Source organism: Myotis lucifugus, unplaced genomic scaffold (assembly GCF_000147115.1).
Source record: "Myotis lucifugus unplaced genomic scaffold, Myoluc2.0 scaffold_473, whole genome shotgun sequence".
Taxonomy (NCBI): Eukaryota; Metazoa; Chordata; class Mammalia; order Chiroptera; family Vespertilionidae; genus Myotis; species Myotis lucifugus.
Window position 1 is genome coordinate 363,016 of NW_005871521.1, and position 14,391 is coordinate 377,406.

General features: G+C 40.2%; 1 protein-coding gene across 1 annotated transcript in view; it reads left to right on the forward strand.

Annotated features, from left to right (window-relative positions):
- Positions 1-619: 619 nt before the first annotated feature.
- The window catches only part of RYR2 (ryanodine receptor 2), a 169,795-nt gene continuing 156,023 nt past the window's right edge, over positions 620-14,391 (forward strand). Inside the window, 2 exon segments of the mRNA XM_023744551.1 lie at positions 620-721; positions 4,706-4,814. Of these exon segments, the coding sequence (XP_023600319.1) occupies positions 620-721; positions 4,706-4,814 (211 nt within the window).

The following is a 14,391-nucleotide window of genomic DNA, read 5'->3' on the forward strand; positions in this document are numbered from 1 at the left end:
GAGTCCTGTCCCAAAATTTAAATATATGGAGTGTGAGCTAAAGGAGATTCCATTTTCTAATGTAAATGTTACATTGTGTAGACTATCAAAGTATGTCCACTCTATATAACCCCTGTTTGAGATATATCTGTTTAAATTTTATTGGTGATATTAAAATAGTGGTTGCATTAAATAAATTTCCATAAGAGATTAAAGAAAAAAAAACTAAAGGTAATTCATGTGTCTGTTAAACACACATGACATGATTTTGTTTTTTAATCATTTAGATTAGTTAATAAGTTAACAATGATAGAAATCTAGCATTATTTTAAAATGTTTGAGTATGAAGAGGCTATGAATTATTCCATTATTTAATCCTTTTATAACAGCAAGTTTATGTGCATCCAAACATTTGAAGACATTTAAATAGTTTAATTTTGAAGTAATGAAAATGGAGAATAATTATTCAACATTGTTTTCCTGGTTACACTTTATATGATTGACATTTAAAATCATTATTCAGCCTTTTGTGCGACAAACATCCTTTCCCCAATGCTTTAACTTTTCCGAGTGTGTTTTTGTTTTCATTATTTAAATTGTTTTTGTTGCATTAAAAACTGCAGAAACAGATCTTAGCAGCATGTGGCCAGAGCAAGCAGGGTGTCACGATGCATGCCGTTTGAAAAACGAACTTGAAGCTACGTTAGAAATGATTTTATCCCTCTGCGTGTTTCCTCTTGAGGTAATTGGGGCATTGAAGTTACATAACTTAAAAGTTTGTCCTTACATGGTAAAGTCAAGACTAAAATTTGGGCCAACTTCTAGAGCCTCATTTCTTCTCTACCATTCTGTCTTAATGAGATAACTCATTACAATACAAACACGCCATTTAATCAGTGGAGAGATCATTTTAACCCTACGAGATGCATGTTTATACGTCAGAAGTCTAGTAACTCATATCTAAGAAAACAGCAATACCTCAGTGAGTCATATTCAGTTTATTTTCTACTCCATGTTCCCTACATAAGATAGTATTTTGTCTACTTTACTGGACTCTAGCCAGTGTTTTCTTTTCTACCTTAACAGCTTTAGAATAACACCATGCACCGCTTTTTACATGTATCAGAGACTCTGCTGGGTATCACAGGTGCATTCTTTCACTTACTCTTCACATCATTCGGAAGAAGGTGAAGTTCAGAGAGTTTAGGTGATTTTCCCAAGATCACACAGCAATTGAGTAGCAGAGCCAGGATTCTAATCCAGTTCTTTCTAACTCCAACATGATAAACTGCCCTTATCATGAAAGAAGCAGTTGAACCGGTAAGGAATTTACAGGTTTTTCCTTTCTTTTAAAAAAGTTTTATTTATTTTTCATTTTATTTATTTGTATTTTTTTCTTAAACTGAAAAGTGTCAAGGAATGCTGGTCTAGATTTTCATAGTGCAATGGTGAGGAAGTCACCTGGGACAGAACTAGAACTTCTATAATAGCTCCGAAACTGCTGTCACAAATATGTTCGGTAGGATGTTAGCCTCTATCTGTGTACATATTGGTTCATTTGCTTTTTGAACTTTGTCATTTGTCTTAGTTATTAAGCCCATTTGCAGTTCTTTCCTGTTTTCCATCTTTGTTAACATTCTGTTGAGTTCACGGCTCCTGGAACACTTGGAGCTTTCACCCTGGGGTCTACTCCATTTCCACGGCAGCGTTTACACAGATGCCAGAGCTATTCCTCCCAGGACTAAATGCAGTTCATATGACATTTAAGATCATTTAGAACATGAAGTTTGAATAGCATGATTGCAATGTCCCTGAACAATATTTAGAAGATTCTTTCTGTGGTTTCTTTAATAGTGGAACACCCAAAGTCACATTTTTTTTTGAGAAAATAAAGCACTGTTATCATAAAACTGGCTACATGATACTAGGAAACCATATTGAGTATACTGTGAGAAATATATTGTTAGTTTTAATGAGCATATATCAATTCAATGTGAGCTGTTGAAGTTGGTTAGTGTTACGGGTATATCATAAACTGGAAAAGTTTGAGCAGTTTAATACGTAGAGACAAGAATGGTTTGTGAGACAGAGATGGGGGCTGCCTGAGGTCCCCGTATAGTTTGTTGCTCGCTTTTCACTTGTCTTTATGGCCTGGTGCTCGGTCATAAAGGATATGAAGTTGATCCCTGCAGCAGAGATGGTCTGACGAAGATGCATTTCAGCAGGCACCAGGCACTCACCTAGAGCCTTGATTCTTGTAGCGCCTACAGGTATGAACATCGGCTGTGGAAACTGGGCTGAAATCATACCAAATATATTCGTGACAGCAGCTTGGAGAAAAGAGATGGGTGGTTATTTTAATGGGTGATTTTATTATTAAGTCTCTTTACTAGGATTAAACCTGGCATCGAGCATTGAATTAAACTTGTTTCAAGTTTTCCTGAAAGGAGTAAAAGGTATTGTTTCACTGCCTCAGCTTTTCTCTTACATTTATGTGTGTTCTGGATGCTATGGGAGCGAAGAGAGACAGTGACAAAGATGGTCAGATGACAACGGGTTTCGAGACAAACTGTTCCTCTGAGAGATGGAACTGCCTTTGTGCATCCTCTGTCCCTTTATTCCCGCTCACACCCACGAGCTGGAAAAATACCCGTAACGTATGTCATTCTGTGGCAAAATCCAGTTAGCTTGGCAGAAGTAATTTATTTCAGATCCCTGTGGTTTTCAAGGATCTTTAAAATAAATATAAGATATTATAGAGATCAGACTTGAACAGTTTGATCAAAGTGTGGCATGAAACAATATAAATACACTTGTATGTAAACTTTAAATATTTCCAGAAAGTGCCTTTTCTAGAAAATACTAGAACATTTTGGATGTTCTGAACAGGTGCATAATGGTTGATTTGTGGTTACAAACACTGTTTCTCCAAAATAGAATCCACTTAAGAATCAATTTTGAGAAGTGCTAGTACTTCATAAATGCCACAGATGGAGAGAAACGGCAACATGCAAAACTAGCTAATGAGAACGGCTCACTTACGTCGAGTTCTTGTTACGGCCTGGGCTCTAATTGCTCTTTACTTATATTATCTCCCTTATTTTCACAACAGCCTATGAAAGTGGTGTAATCATTATCACATTTTCAGGGATGGGAGCCAAGGGTTAGAAATGACAATAGCCGGTGAGCAGTGAGGCAGGCTTCTTGCTCAGGTGACGGGACAGGAGCTCAGAAGCCCATATGGGAGGGTAGAGGAATCCAGAGAAGGACAGTTCATTCAAAACAGAACAAAACATGGGCCCCAGGAAGCTGTGTGGGGTCTGAGGAAGCTCAGTGCCCCGATGATATGCTGCTTTCATCCATAAAATAATGTTGATTTTAGTATTGGCACCCTCTTACTTAATCTTTCCTTGAAACTAATGAAGCATCATTCTCTGCTGAGAAAAATCACTCAGTCGACTACATTAATAAACCTTATAAATTGTCATTTTGATGCATTGCATCAGGTTACCAAATTTATCCTCCTAATTCTCTTTTTATGAAGCCACACTCTTGCTAGAATTTGTGTTTAATGGATTTATAATGTCCTTCTACTATGAAAATTCTACTTTCCATACCCAGTTGGTTGCTCACTGGACTCTGCTTCTCTAAAGCAAAAGCAGATACTCATAATAACGTATTTGATCCCTATGGAGATAGTTCCTCTAACTGGCCAATTAATTCTCACCCTGCCTGTTTCCTTCACCATAAGGTAAGTTGGTAGTTAGTTACCTTTTGGGATTTTCAGCATATATTGGGTTATTGGTTGGAGTGGAGGTTTAAGGGAAGGAAGGAGAAGGGAAAAAAGGAATGAGAAAATAAAGCAACACACAGAACAGAAGGCAAATGACAATATTCCAAGTTAGAGGCCAAATATAATATCCAACTTGAGTAGAACAAACTAATCATTATCTTTGTGGATAAGGAAAAACCAATGTAAATGAGTATTTTGTATCAATTCGATTTTATATTTGCTTAACTTCATTATTAATTTGAGGTAAGCACTTTTCTGTCCTAATTTTTTATCAGCTAACTGCTTTGTAGGTGAGAAATGAATGCTTGAGAGTTAGAGAAATGTGGCTTCTTAACCCGGGCTTGAAAAATTCAGTAATTGTGACTTTGGAAAAGTAACCTAACTTCTGTTTTCTTGTCCACACAATGATGATAATAATCCTTACCACAGATGACCTCTGGAGTTATTGATAAAGCTCTGAGTGCAGTGCCTATCAGATTGGTACTAAAATTGTAGCTATTGCTACGTATAAATAAAAAATGGATTAAGTATAGACTGTATATGGAATGATTTGGGAGCACATATTAAAGGATTGATAAGTACTCTCACTTTTTATATGAAAAAGCTTGAAGTATAAGGTAAATTGGGTCTGGATGCTTGACGATGATGGTAATGAAGATGGTGGTGGTGGTGATGGTAATAATTGTGGTGATGGTATAGAGATCATGATGGTGGTGATGGTGGTGATGGTGTTGGTGATGGTGGTAGTGGTGAAGATGGTGGTAGTGATGATGGTAATGGTTGTGTTGGTGTTAGTGGTGATGGTGGTGGTAGTGGTGAGGGTGTTGGTGATGGTGTTATTGATGGTGGTGATAATGGGCTGTTGGTGAAGATGGTGATGGTGATAATGGTTAAGATGGTGATGATGATGTTGCTTTTCCTCTTTCCACACAGAATGTCCCCCCAGACCTCTCCATCTGCACCTTTGTGCTGGAACAGTCCCTCTCTGTCCGGGCCCTACAGGAGATGCTGGCGAACACGATGGAGAAGTCAGAAGGGGCAAGTATTTAATTTATGTATTTATATATGTAGTATTTTTTATATACGCAGTCTTTTAAAGAACCTGGCCACGATATGAATGATTTATTTCACAGACATTGGAGATTTTGTTTTTGCTGAAATAAGTCAATGCTTTTTACTTGTGATTTCCTTAAGCTTGACTTTCATCTTGATCTAGCAGATCTGTGATGTCTTTAAAAACTTAAAAAAAAATAGAACTTCAAGATGATGCATGTCTTTTAACCTCATTCTTATGTCTTTGGTTTAAAAGAGTATCTTTCTTTGAGCATTTGTGTGTTTTCTTCCATCTTCAGAGCTGTTATTATAATTTGTCATTAATCTTTTAAAAAATTATTCTTTATTGTTGGAAGTATTACATATGTTCCCTTTTCCCCCTCCATTAACCCCCTTGTTGTTATTCTTTATTTCATCTTCAGAAACCTCTAACAATGTACTTTGCTCTAAGCTTCTTTATGGCCAGTAAAATTTCATGGCTCTCATATATTTTAAGCAATGAAATTATGGTGATGCAGCTTTAGTTGACTGTAGTTTGCAAACAATCATTTTCTTTTGCAAATTGAAATTCTTATTCAGTCTCCTAGTGCAGAAATGTTCTTTTAAAGCTTATTTGGTCATTTAAATTATTTTCCATGCTGTGGGTTACTATAACTAATGTCTGGGTTACTTAGTCAATTCTTTAAGGTTTAGAATTAACCAGGAGGCTGAATGGTCAAACTTTTGGGTTTTTTGTGTGTCCTGTAATTACTGCAGGACATGGCTTAATAAACGACACTATTTCCAGGCATGGAACTGAACATTTATTTTGACTATTATTTGTCTATGTGTTGCCATTGTTGTTAATCATTGTTCAGGTCTTAATAAGTGAAGAGTTTTAAAAACTGTTCAACAGAAAATGAGCAATCAATTATGATGTAAGATATGTTCACTAGCCTACTTTTAAAACTTTTAGTGTCATACAGTTTAGGATTTTAATTGGTTTGTGCATTAATTGTAAATTAATTTAAAATTTTATAGTATACTACTAAGTATGGAAGAGATTTTTATTTTTACGATTATTTTTTTAGTGATTTTTATTTTATGTTAGACTAAAAGCTTATTTTAAGATGTGTATATTGCCCTAACTGGTTTGGCTCAGTGGATAGAGCATTGGCTTGCGGACTGAAAGGTCCCAGGTTCGATTCCGGTCAAGGGCATGTACCTTGGTTGCGGGCACATTCCCAGTGGGGGGTGTGCAGGAGGCAGCTGATCAATGTTTCTCTCTCATTGATGTTTCTAACTCTCTATCTCTCTCCCTTCCTCTCTGTAAAAAAATCAATAAAAAATATATTTAAAAAAAAAGATGTGTATATTTAAATTTGCCAAGTTTATTTTTGGTTACAACAAAGTTTGAAATTATTATATACAGTTTAAAAATGTTTCCTATTCTTTAATGGAAAGCTTTTGGAGTAGGCTTAAATTGTAGAGGAGTAAAAATATTTCTCAATTTGACTAGTTTGTTTCTACCTGGAATAACCCCTCCTGATATTTAAACATTATTCATGCATCTCAGTTTTGAAACTGAAGTCTGTCTTTACAAAGAAAAAAAATCAGTTTTCTTTTGCATGAGCATCTAGGAAAGTACATTGTCATTTCACTTGTCTTTGTAGATACCAACTTACAACTAAATTGCCATAAATTTAATTTTGATATTGCTAAGCACTTGTTTCTAAATTTGAATTTTTGAAAAGATGTATTATTCCCCCAGAGTCCTGGAGTTGAATTAGGCAAGCTCTAAATTTTCTGTGTATATATGAAGTGTTGGAAATACTGTTTTAAAATTTATGCTTTAAAAATATTTATTAATAAGACTTTCTGGACTGCACTCCCCAACATATTTTTATTTAGCTGAGTTTTATTTTGAGTTGCAATCCATCTAGAAAGTTTCTGTCAGAGAGAAGGTGGTAATTTATGTGATGGGTGGAACATCATTTTATAAAGCCCAGCATAGCTACCATGAGACACTAATTAGAAAATATTAGTAAAAATGGAGAGGAACCTGCTACAGGAAGGAATGTACTGCAGTGAGCTGACTCTCACTTTTAGACTACTAACGGTTAGGGAGAAACCACTGTCAGATAACTCAAAGGGATGCTATATTTTTGGCAAAGAAAGGTTCTCTCTTAGACGGCAGAGTTTTGATTATACGCAGAAATGATATTCAGAATATTTCACAATTCGTTTGGCAGAAGCATCAATTAATGAGAGTGGACCCCAGTCAGCAATGATGCTGGAGGCAAGGCCCTTGAGAGGCTCTAGGATGGTCTCATTTGGAAAGGCCTGGGGTGGCCAGGGGGAGGGACACTGGAGACTGGGAGCAAGACTGTTTCCCTACAACAACCATCTTTTAAAAATATTTTTAAATTGATTTTTAGAGAGAGGAAGGGAGAAGTAGAGAGAGAGAAACATCGATGAGAGAGAAACATTGATCGGCTGCCTCTTGCACACCCCTGCTGGGGCGTGAGCCCGCCACCCCGGCATGTACCCTGACCGGGAATCCAACCAGCGACTTCTTGGTGCACGGGTCAGTGCTTAACCACTGAGCAATACTGGCTGGGCTACAACAACCATCTTAATTATCAAAGTGCAAATGGCTACATAGCAGGTCTGATTACAGTTGACCAGCGGATGCTGCTGGTCCTTGTCACAGTCCTGTCTCTGGACTCCATAGGTATCTGTGTCCTCAGTCCTGAAGCCCCATGAGTCACTAGCCTCTCCTTGGAATTCATACAGGAATCTATAGCAGATCCTTCATCAAGCAAGTTGTCATCTCCAGCTTAATAAATCATATTTTACTTCATTTGAATACTTAGAGGAGTAGAGAGGTAGGCTCAACTCTTCCAGACCTGAAAACTGGCTTATCTGGTAAGCTCCCGTAGCCAGCAAGGGGTGGAACGGGCAGAATCCGGTCCATGGGTTCTAACGTCTGTGCTTTTTAAGCTCTTCGTTATAAGTGTCCAGTAAAGAGAGCAGAGCAGTGTCACTATTGCCGCAGGGGGAGGAGGAGGACGAGGTCACAGGGAAGTGGCCCAAGAGGTCAAAGGAGAGCAGGAGAGGACAGTCAGAAGCCGCCTGGATTAGTTTCATGGCTGCTGTTACAAGTACCACCTACCTGGTGGCCGAGAACACCGTCAGTTTATTTATCTCGCAGTCCTTGGGGTCAGAAATCTCAGTCAGCCTCCCTGGGCAGGACTGCGTTCCTTACGGGCCCTCGGGAGACCTGGCCCCTGGCCTTTTCTAGGTGACATGCTTGGCCGGGCCATGCCCATCCTGAGACCAGCAGCACGCGATCTGTAACATACTCATCGGTTCTGGGAATTGGGAGCTGAGCGGCTTTGGGTGCCATTAAATTACACCGTGGAAGTACAGAGTTCCAGGGAGAGGCGATTGACCAAATCAAATAAAAATCAGTGAAGTTGAGTTGATTAAGGACTGAAAAGTGTACTTGGTTTGACAGGAGCCTGGTTTTCCTGTAAACCAATCAATATTAAGTTCAGTTTATCTTATATAAATGATTCGTAGATTCTCATACATTTTGCATTTGAAAGAGTTTATTCCTTGAAGAGTTTTTAGTATTTATTGGTAGTTCCAAAAGTAGATCTTAATATTTCTATTCCACCCTATTCTTCCGGTGTTTGGCACATGTCCAGTGGCACCACATCTACAAGACTGACTGTGCCCAGATGGCGTGGCTCAGTGGTTGAGTGTCAACCTATGAACCAGGAGGTCATGGTTTGATTCCCAGTCAGGGCATATGCCCAGATTGCAAGCTCAGTCCCCCGTAGGGCGTGTGCAGGAGGCAGCCGATGGATGATTCTTTCTCATCGATGTTTCTACCTCTCACTCTCCCTTCCTCTCTGAAATCAATAAAATAATATATTGAAAGACTGTTCAAGCTCTTCGGCAGACAAGCCATGGATCTAGAATTAAAAGAGCTAATGATGTAGCCACCTGGTTGAGTTGATATTGATTTTTTCCATTTGTTTTCTCTTCACGACTGTGAATGGGATAGTGCGGAGGGTAGAAAGCTTGATAAACCTTGCTTGGGTTTATGTAAATAGACTGTGTCCTGTAGGTTATTAAAAGTAGGTCTCGGGTGGCTGGGAGAACGACTCACTGGAGGAGTGAGGTTTACTTAACCACTTGGTGTTACTCATCGAGTTTCAAATATGTCACTGCTCTGCACACCAGTCTCCATTAACATACAGAATTAAACGTTTGGGATGTGAAACTGTGATTACACTTTTCAATACTGTTGGGACAGTGGATGTCTGCCTCTGAAGCGACCAGACCAAAGACTGAAAGGGCTACAATTTAGTGAAGAAAAATAATACCACACTCACGGTTTTTACTTGTGCTGCAGCAGTATGCCTGCCTGGGACATGGCAGACTCCAATCAACCAACCAACCAATCAATCAATCAATCAATCACAATCATTCAGTCTTTGATTAATGGTACTGTTAAAAGTAATTAGTGCCGCCTGGCAGATGTGGCTCAGTGTTTGAGCTTCATCCCATACACCAAAAGGTTGCTGCTTAGATTCTGGTCAGGCACATGCCCAGGTTTTAGGCTCGATCTCCAATAGGGGGCGTGCAGGAGGCAGCTGATCAGCTCTCATCATTGATGTTTCTATCTCTCTCTCCCTCTCCTTTCCTGTATGAAATCAATAAAAACATGTTAAAAAAATCTAAAAAAAACCCCAAAACACAAAAACCAATCTTCTTAACAGAAAAAAAGAGAGAAAAAAGTAATTAGTGCCTACCATGCATACAATATAAAAATATACTTAAATTCCAGTTTAAATCCCAGAACCATTTCAGTGTTTTGCTCTCGTAACAGTAATATAGGAGAGTATAAATGGAAAATACCTTCTTCATAACCCTCCTTTCCCTGATGATAACCACAGCTAAAAGAGTGTTTGTGTTCATCTAGAGCAGCAGTTCTCAACCTGTGGGTTGCAACCCCTTTGGCGGTCGAACGACCCTTTCACAGGGGTCACCTAAGACCATCCTGCATATCAGATATTTACATTACAATTCATAACAGTAGCAACATTACAGTGATGAAGTAGCAACGAAAATAATTTTATGGTTGAGTCACAACATGAGGAACTGTATTTAAAGGTCCAGAAGGTTGCGAACCACTGATCTAGAGCCTTATACACAAACACAGTTTTACACCATGGCATCATGTTATAGACTGTTGTGCCAACTTTCACAATGTACTAATTTTTGGCTTGAAAAAAATAAGGACACAAAGTCCAGAGGACAAGAGTCCCGGTGTACTGGATGAGACTCTGCTCCGATTTTCTTTAGTTCTCCACTCTGTTCTCCTTGCTGTAGGCTTGGTTCTTAGGCTTGCTCCCCTCATGGTTACAACGTGGCTGCTGCAATTCCAGGGATGATATCCCAATTGAAAATGATCTGTAGGCACAAAAAGGAAAAGGAGCTGGCTTTCTTATTTTTGTTTTGGGGAGTAAGGACCTTTCCCCAGAATTCCCCTGCCCACGGTCACACACTCATGCCTGAATTGTTTACTGGCCTGGGAAAATGGGCCGCCACATGGACACAGAGCTTGGGGAGGGAGAGGACAGGGCACCTCTACAAAATCAGGTTCTCTTTTTAGAAGAAGAAAGAGGGTTGTGTGTGTAAATGAACGTTGGATAATTTCTAATGTCTTTTGCTGCAATACCAAGCAGACATGGAAGTCACATCCTTATGCCTTCATGGAAATATTTATTCAAATTTGAGAGCCTCCAGGTTCTTGTGCCAAACTAGGTCCAGGAAGTGACATCCTTATCTAGGAGGAGCCATCAGAGTCTATGCTCAGTGTCTCCATGGCTGGGACACAGAAAACCTGGGTCTCTACTTCACCCAACTGATTCATGCAGCTTTCATCCCAAAGAGGGGTGTTGAGTTGCTGTTGTGAATTCTGGGCTGGAGACACAGAGGTAAAGAAGAATACATTCTTGCTCTTGAGGAACTTAGCCATTTAATAGTGAACAGAAAAGGTAAATAAATCATTGCAATGGGAGTGAAACATGCTTTGATAGTAGTTCAATGAGAGTACAGAGAAGGGCGCTCTAATTAATTGCTCTTCCAACTCCTGATTACTTACTTCCCTTCCACAAAGGCATACATCCCATCCCAATGCCCGATGTCCTCAGCAGTTCAAAACTGAGCAGCTAATGGATGCGTCCATTTATGCTGTGGATACTATGATGTCACTAGCTATTTATATTGAAACTGCAATTCCCAACTATCCATTGTGACGATTCTATTTTAGGAGCTGGGTTCTGTTCACCCTGCTGTGTAGGAGGTCTTGATAAGCTGGGTGCTGTTTTGGGAATGGAGCCAAATGCTAATAAATTAATACACTTACTAACCTGACAGGGTTCCTAGCATCTTGTCCAAACCTCTGTACATAACCATCTACCTGTCCTTCATCTGTGAAACTGGTGCTGAGATTTAAAAGGTGAATGTGATTATGGCCTCCTAAAGGGCTTATAGCTAAAATATGCCCTGAGCAGCACTATCTATCACTTAGAATGTGGACATTTATCTGTGGTTGAAATCTCCACCTTCTATTTTACTGTCTTCCTGTCTCTAGAAAGATGACTTCCTGCTCTGAAGCTACGGATATGATGTATTTCTGTGTATGGGAGTGTTGTGTTTTCCAGAGAATCCAGCATCAAATTCAATAAGGAAGCCAATTTAATCAACATGTAATTTGATCACCTGGCGCAGTTACACCTGTTTTAGATTATGAATCTTAAAATGGATAGATTATTTTGTTTGAGTAGTATCATTCAATTTAGACATCTCCCTCATATTTTTGTGTTTAAAATGAAACAATATTTTTAGGTATAAATATTTGATAGTAAATGAATCAGATGGTAAATTTATGTGACAAACTATTCCTGAATGTACCAGTGATATAAAGATACTTATTTATTGAGACAGCCACCTTTAATTTTTATTCTCTTAAAGTTCAAACTTTCTTTTCTTTTTTTTTCTTTTTTTTTAAAATATATTTTATTGATTTTTCAGAGAGGAAGGGAGAGAGATAGAGAGTTAGAAACATCGATGAGAGAGAAACATCGATCAGCTGCCTCTTGCACACCCTCTACTGGGGATGTGCCCGCAACCCAGGCACATGCCCCTGACCGGAATCGAACCCGGGACCCTTCAGTCCACAGGCCGATGCTCTATCCACTGAGCCAAACCGGTTTCGGCCAAACTTTATTTTCTTAAAACACTCTAGTCTATCATCCCTCAGCCATCTCTATCAAGTGGTGCCTCCCCAACCAGCACTGTTTCCTACCATGCACCTATACCTTCCGACAGGTGTTTATTTTTATTCTTATGTCTTTACCAGCCCGCCTGTTCCCTTAGTGCAGTGGTTCTCAACCTCTGGCCCTTTAAATACAGTTCCTCATGTTGTGACCTCAACCATAAAATTATTTTCATTGCTACTTCATAACTGTAATGTTGCTACTGTTATGAATCGTAATGTAAATATCTGATATGCAGGATGGTCTTAGGCGACCCCTGTGAAAGGGTCGTTCGACCCCCAAAGGGGTCGCGACCCACAGGTTGAGAACCGCTGCCTTAGTGTGTCCACCTACCAGGGCAGGGCAGGGCCAGGACGGTGCCTGCCATGACACGAAGCAGATTTCCAATAAGTATGTGCTGACTTGAGGGATAAAGAGATAGACTTTATAAACCAAAATGAAGGGTCTGAAAAGGTCTAAGAAGTCTTTTCTGTTAGTGGAGCTCTGTTTCCCCACTGCGGGAGGGAAGGGCATTTCGGGAAGGAAATGAGGACCTGAACTTCTGGAACTAGACAGCCACACGTTCAAGTTGCTGGGCCCAATGCAGGTTAACATCTGGAGTCCCAGCCTACTTCCTGCTACATCGTCCTTCACCGCCCAGTGCCCCAGCCTGGGAAGGATTAAATCCATCTCCAGTCACGGGCCTTTGTGAGTCAGATGCAAGTTACAGAGCCTTTGCCTAGAAAAAGTGCACTAGTGTGCGCACAGTTCCAGCTTTGAGGACCTGCAGCGATGCAGGCGGCCCCTTTGACTTGCAGCCACGCTCTCAGAAGCTGCACTTCTTTGTAACTGATCTCAGAGCTGTGGAGAAAGAAAAAGACCTGAGGGTAACCGAGGATCCGAGAGGCCACGTGGACGTGCTGACAGTTGGCATGAGGCTGGCACCGGCCGGGTGGCCAGTGGTGCTCACGTGGTTCTGAGATAATGCGAGGCCATTAGCGCTAAGGCCACACGGAGCTGAGTTCTTTGCTGGGATAGGAAACCTTAGACCTATCCTTGGACTGTGGCAGAGTGCAGAGAGCAGAACACCAAGGGCACGTTGCACGGGCTTCCCGTTGTCTCTTCCGATCGCCTCTGCTCTGGAGGAAGACAAGAGGGAAAAGTGTCCTGATGAGATTAGACGGCGCACAGAGAGAGAGAGAGAGAGACAGATAAATGACAGGTTACAGCAGGGACGCAGAGGAAGCAGCAGTGAACCACAGCACTGAACACTTCATACGCTGGAGTTCACTGCCTTTGTTCAGTCGCAGATCCAGCAGCCACTCCGAGTGACTGTCACACTGTGTGGAGCAAACGCAGAGAGAGCCCGGGAGCCAGGTGTCTCTTCCAGGTCAGACAGAATGGAGCGGATGCTTTGTGAGTCAGATACTCAATAAATGTTTTTTGGGAGTGTGGGTGAAGAAATAAAAGCAAGATTCCAGAGCCAAAGATAAAAACTGGGATGCCTGGAGACTTTGTTTTGTTTTTCTGCCAATGGTTTACAGAACAGAAATATTAGTGTGTATAACTGTAGTATTATGAGTAGGGAAATGAGTTATAGCATACTAGAGGGCCTGGTGCACGAAATTCGTGCATTGGGTGGGGGTCCCTCAGCCCAGTCTTGCCCTCTCACAGTCTGGGAGCCCTTGGGGGGATGTCTGACTGACGGCTTAGGCCCGCGGGAGCCCCCTGAGTGCACTAATGTCATGCACCAGGCCTCTAGTGAAGGGTATAATATAATGTCTTTGTTAATCATTGAAATCTCTAAAATATGGTATATCTTGTCTTCCTGGTACACATGAGAAGGAAATTATTTCATATTTCTTTGAGGTCTTTTTGAGGGGAAGGGAAGAATAAATAAAAGCAAATTTGTCCTTTTGACAGTAGAAAAGTGAATGGTAACTACACCAGACATGACCATGACTGAATTGCTTCCCTTTGCCCCAGTATCTAAAGAAATAGGCTCATCATTCTGATAGGTCTGTGTTTAAAGTGAGGACTTGAACTCTATGCAACAGCTAAATAACTTAGAAATGTGTAATGAAAAGCAGGCTTTTCCATCGAGTAAACTGTTCTTTCTTAAACACCATTGTGTGTTTTTAAACTCAAAGGCTGGGGGAAGACTTAGGGACAGATTTTTCTGAGGACTGAGTAAAACACTAGAGAAGCCAAGGCTCTGTGATGAGGAACCTATTGAACCTATAGAATTTC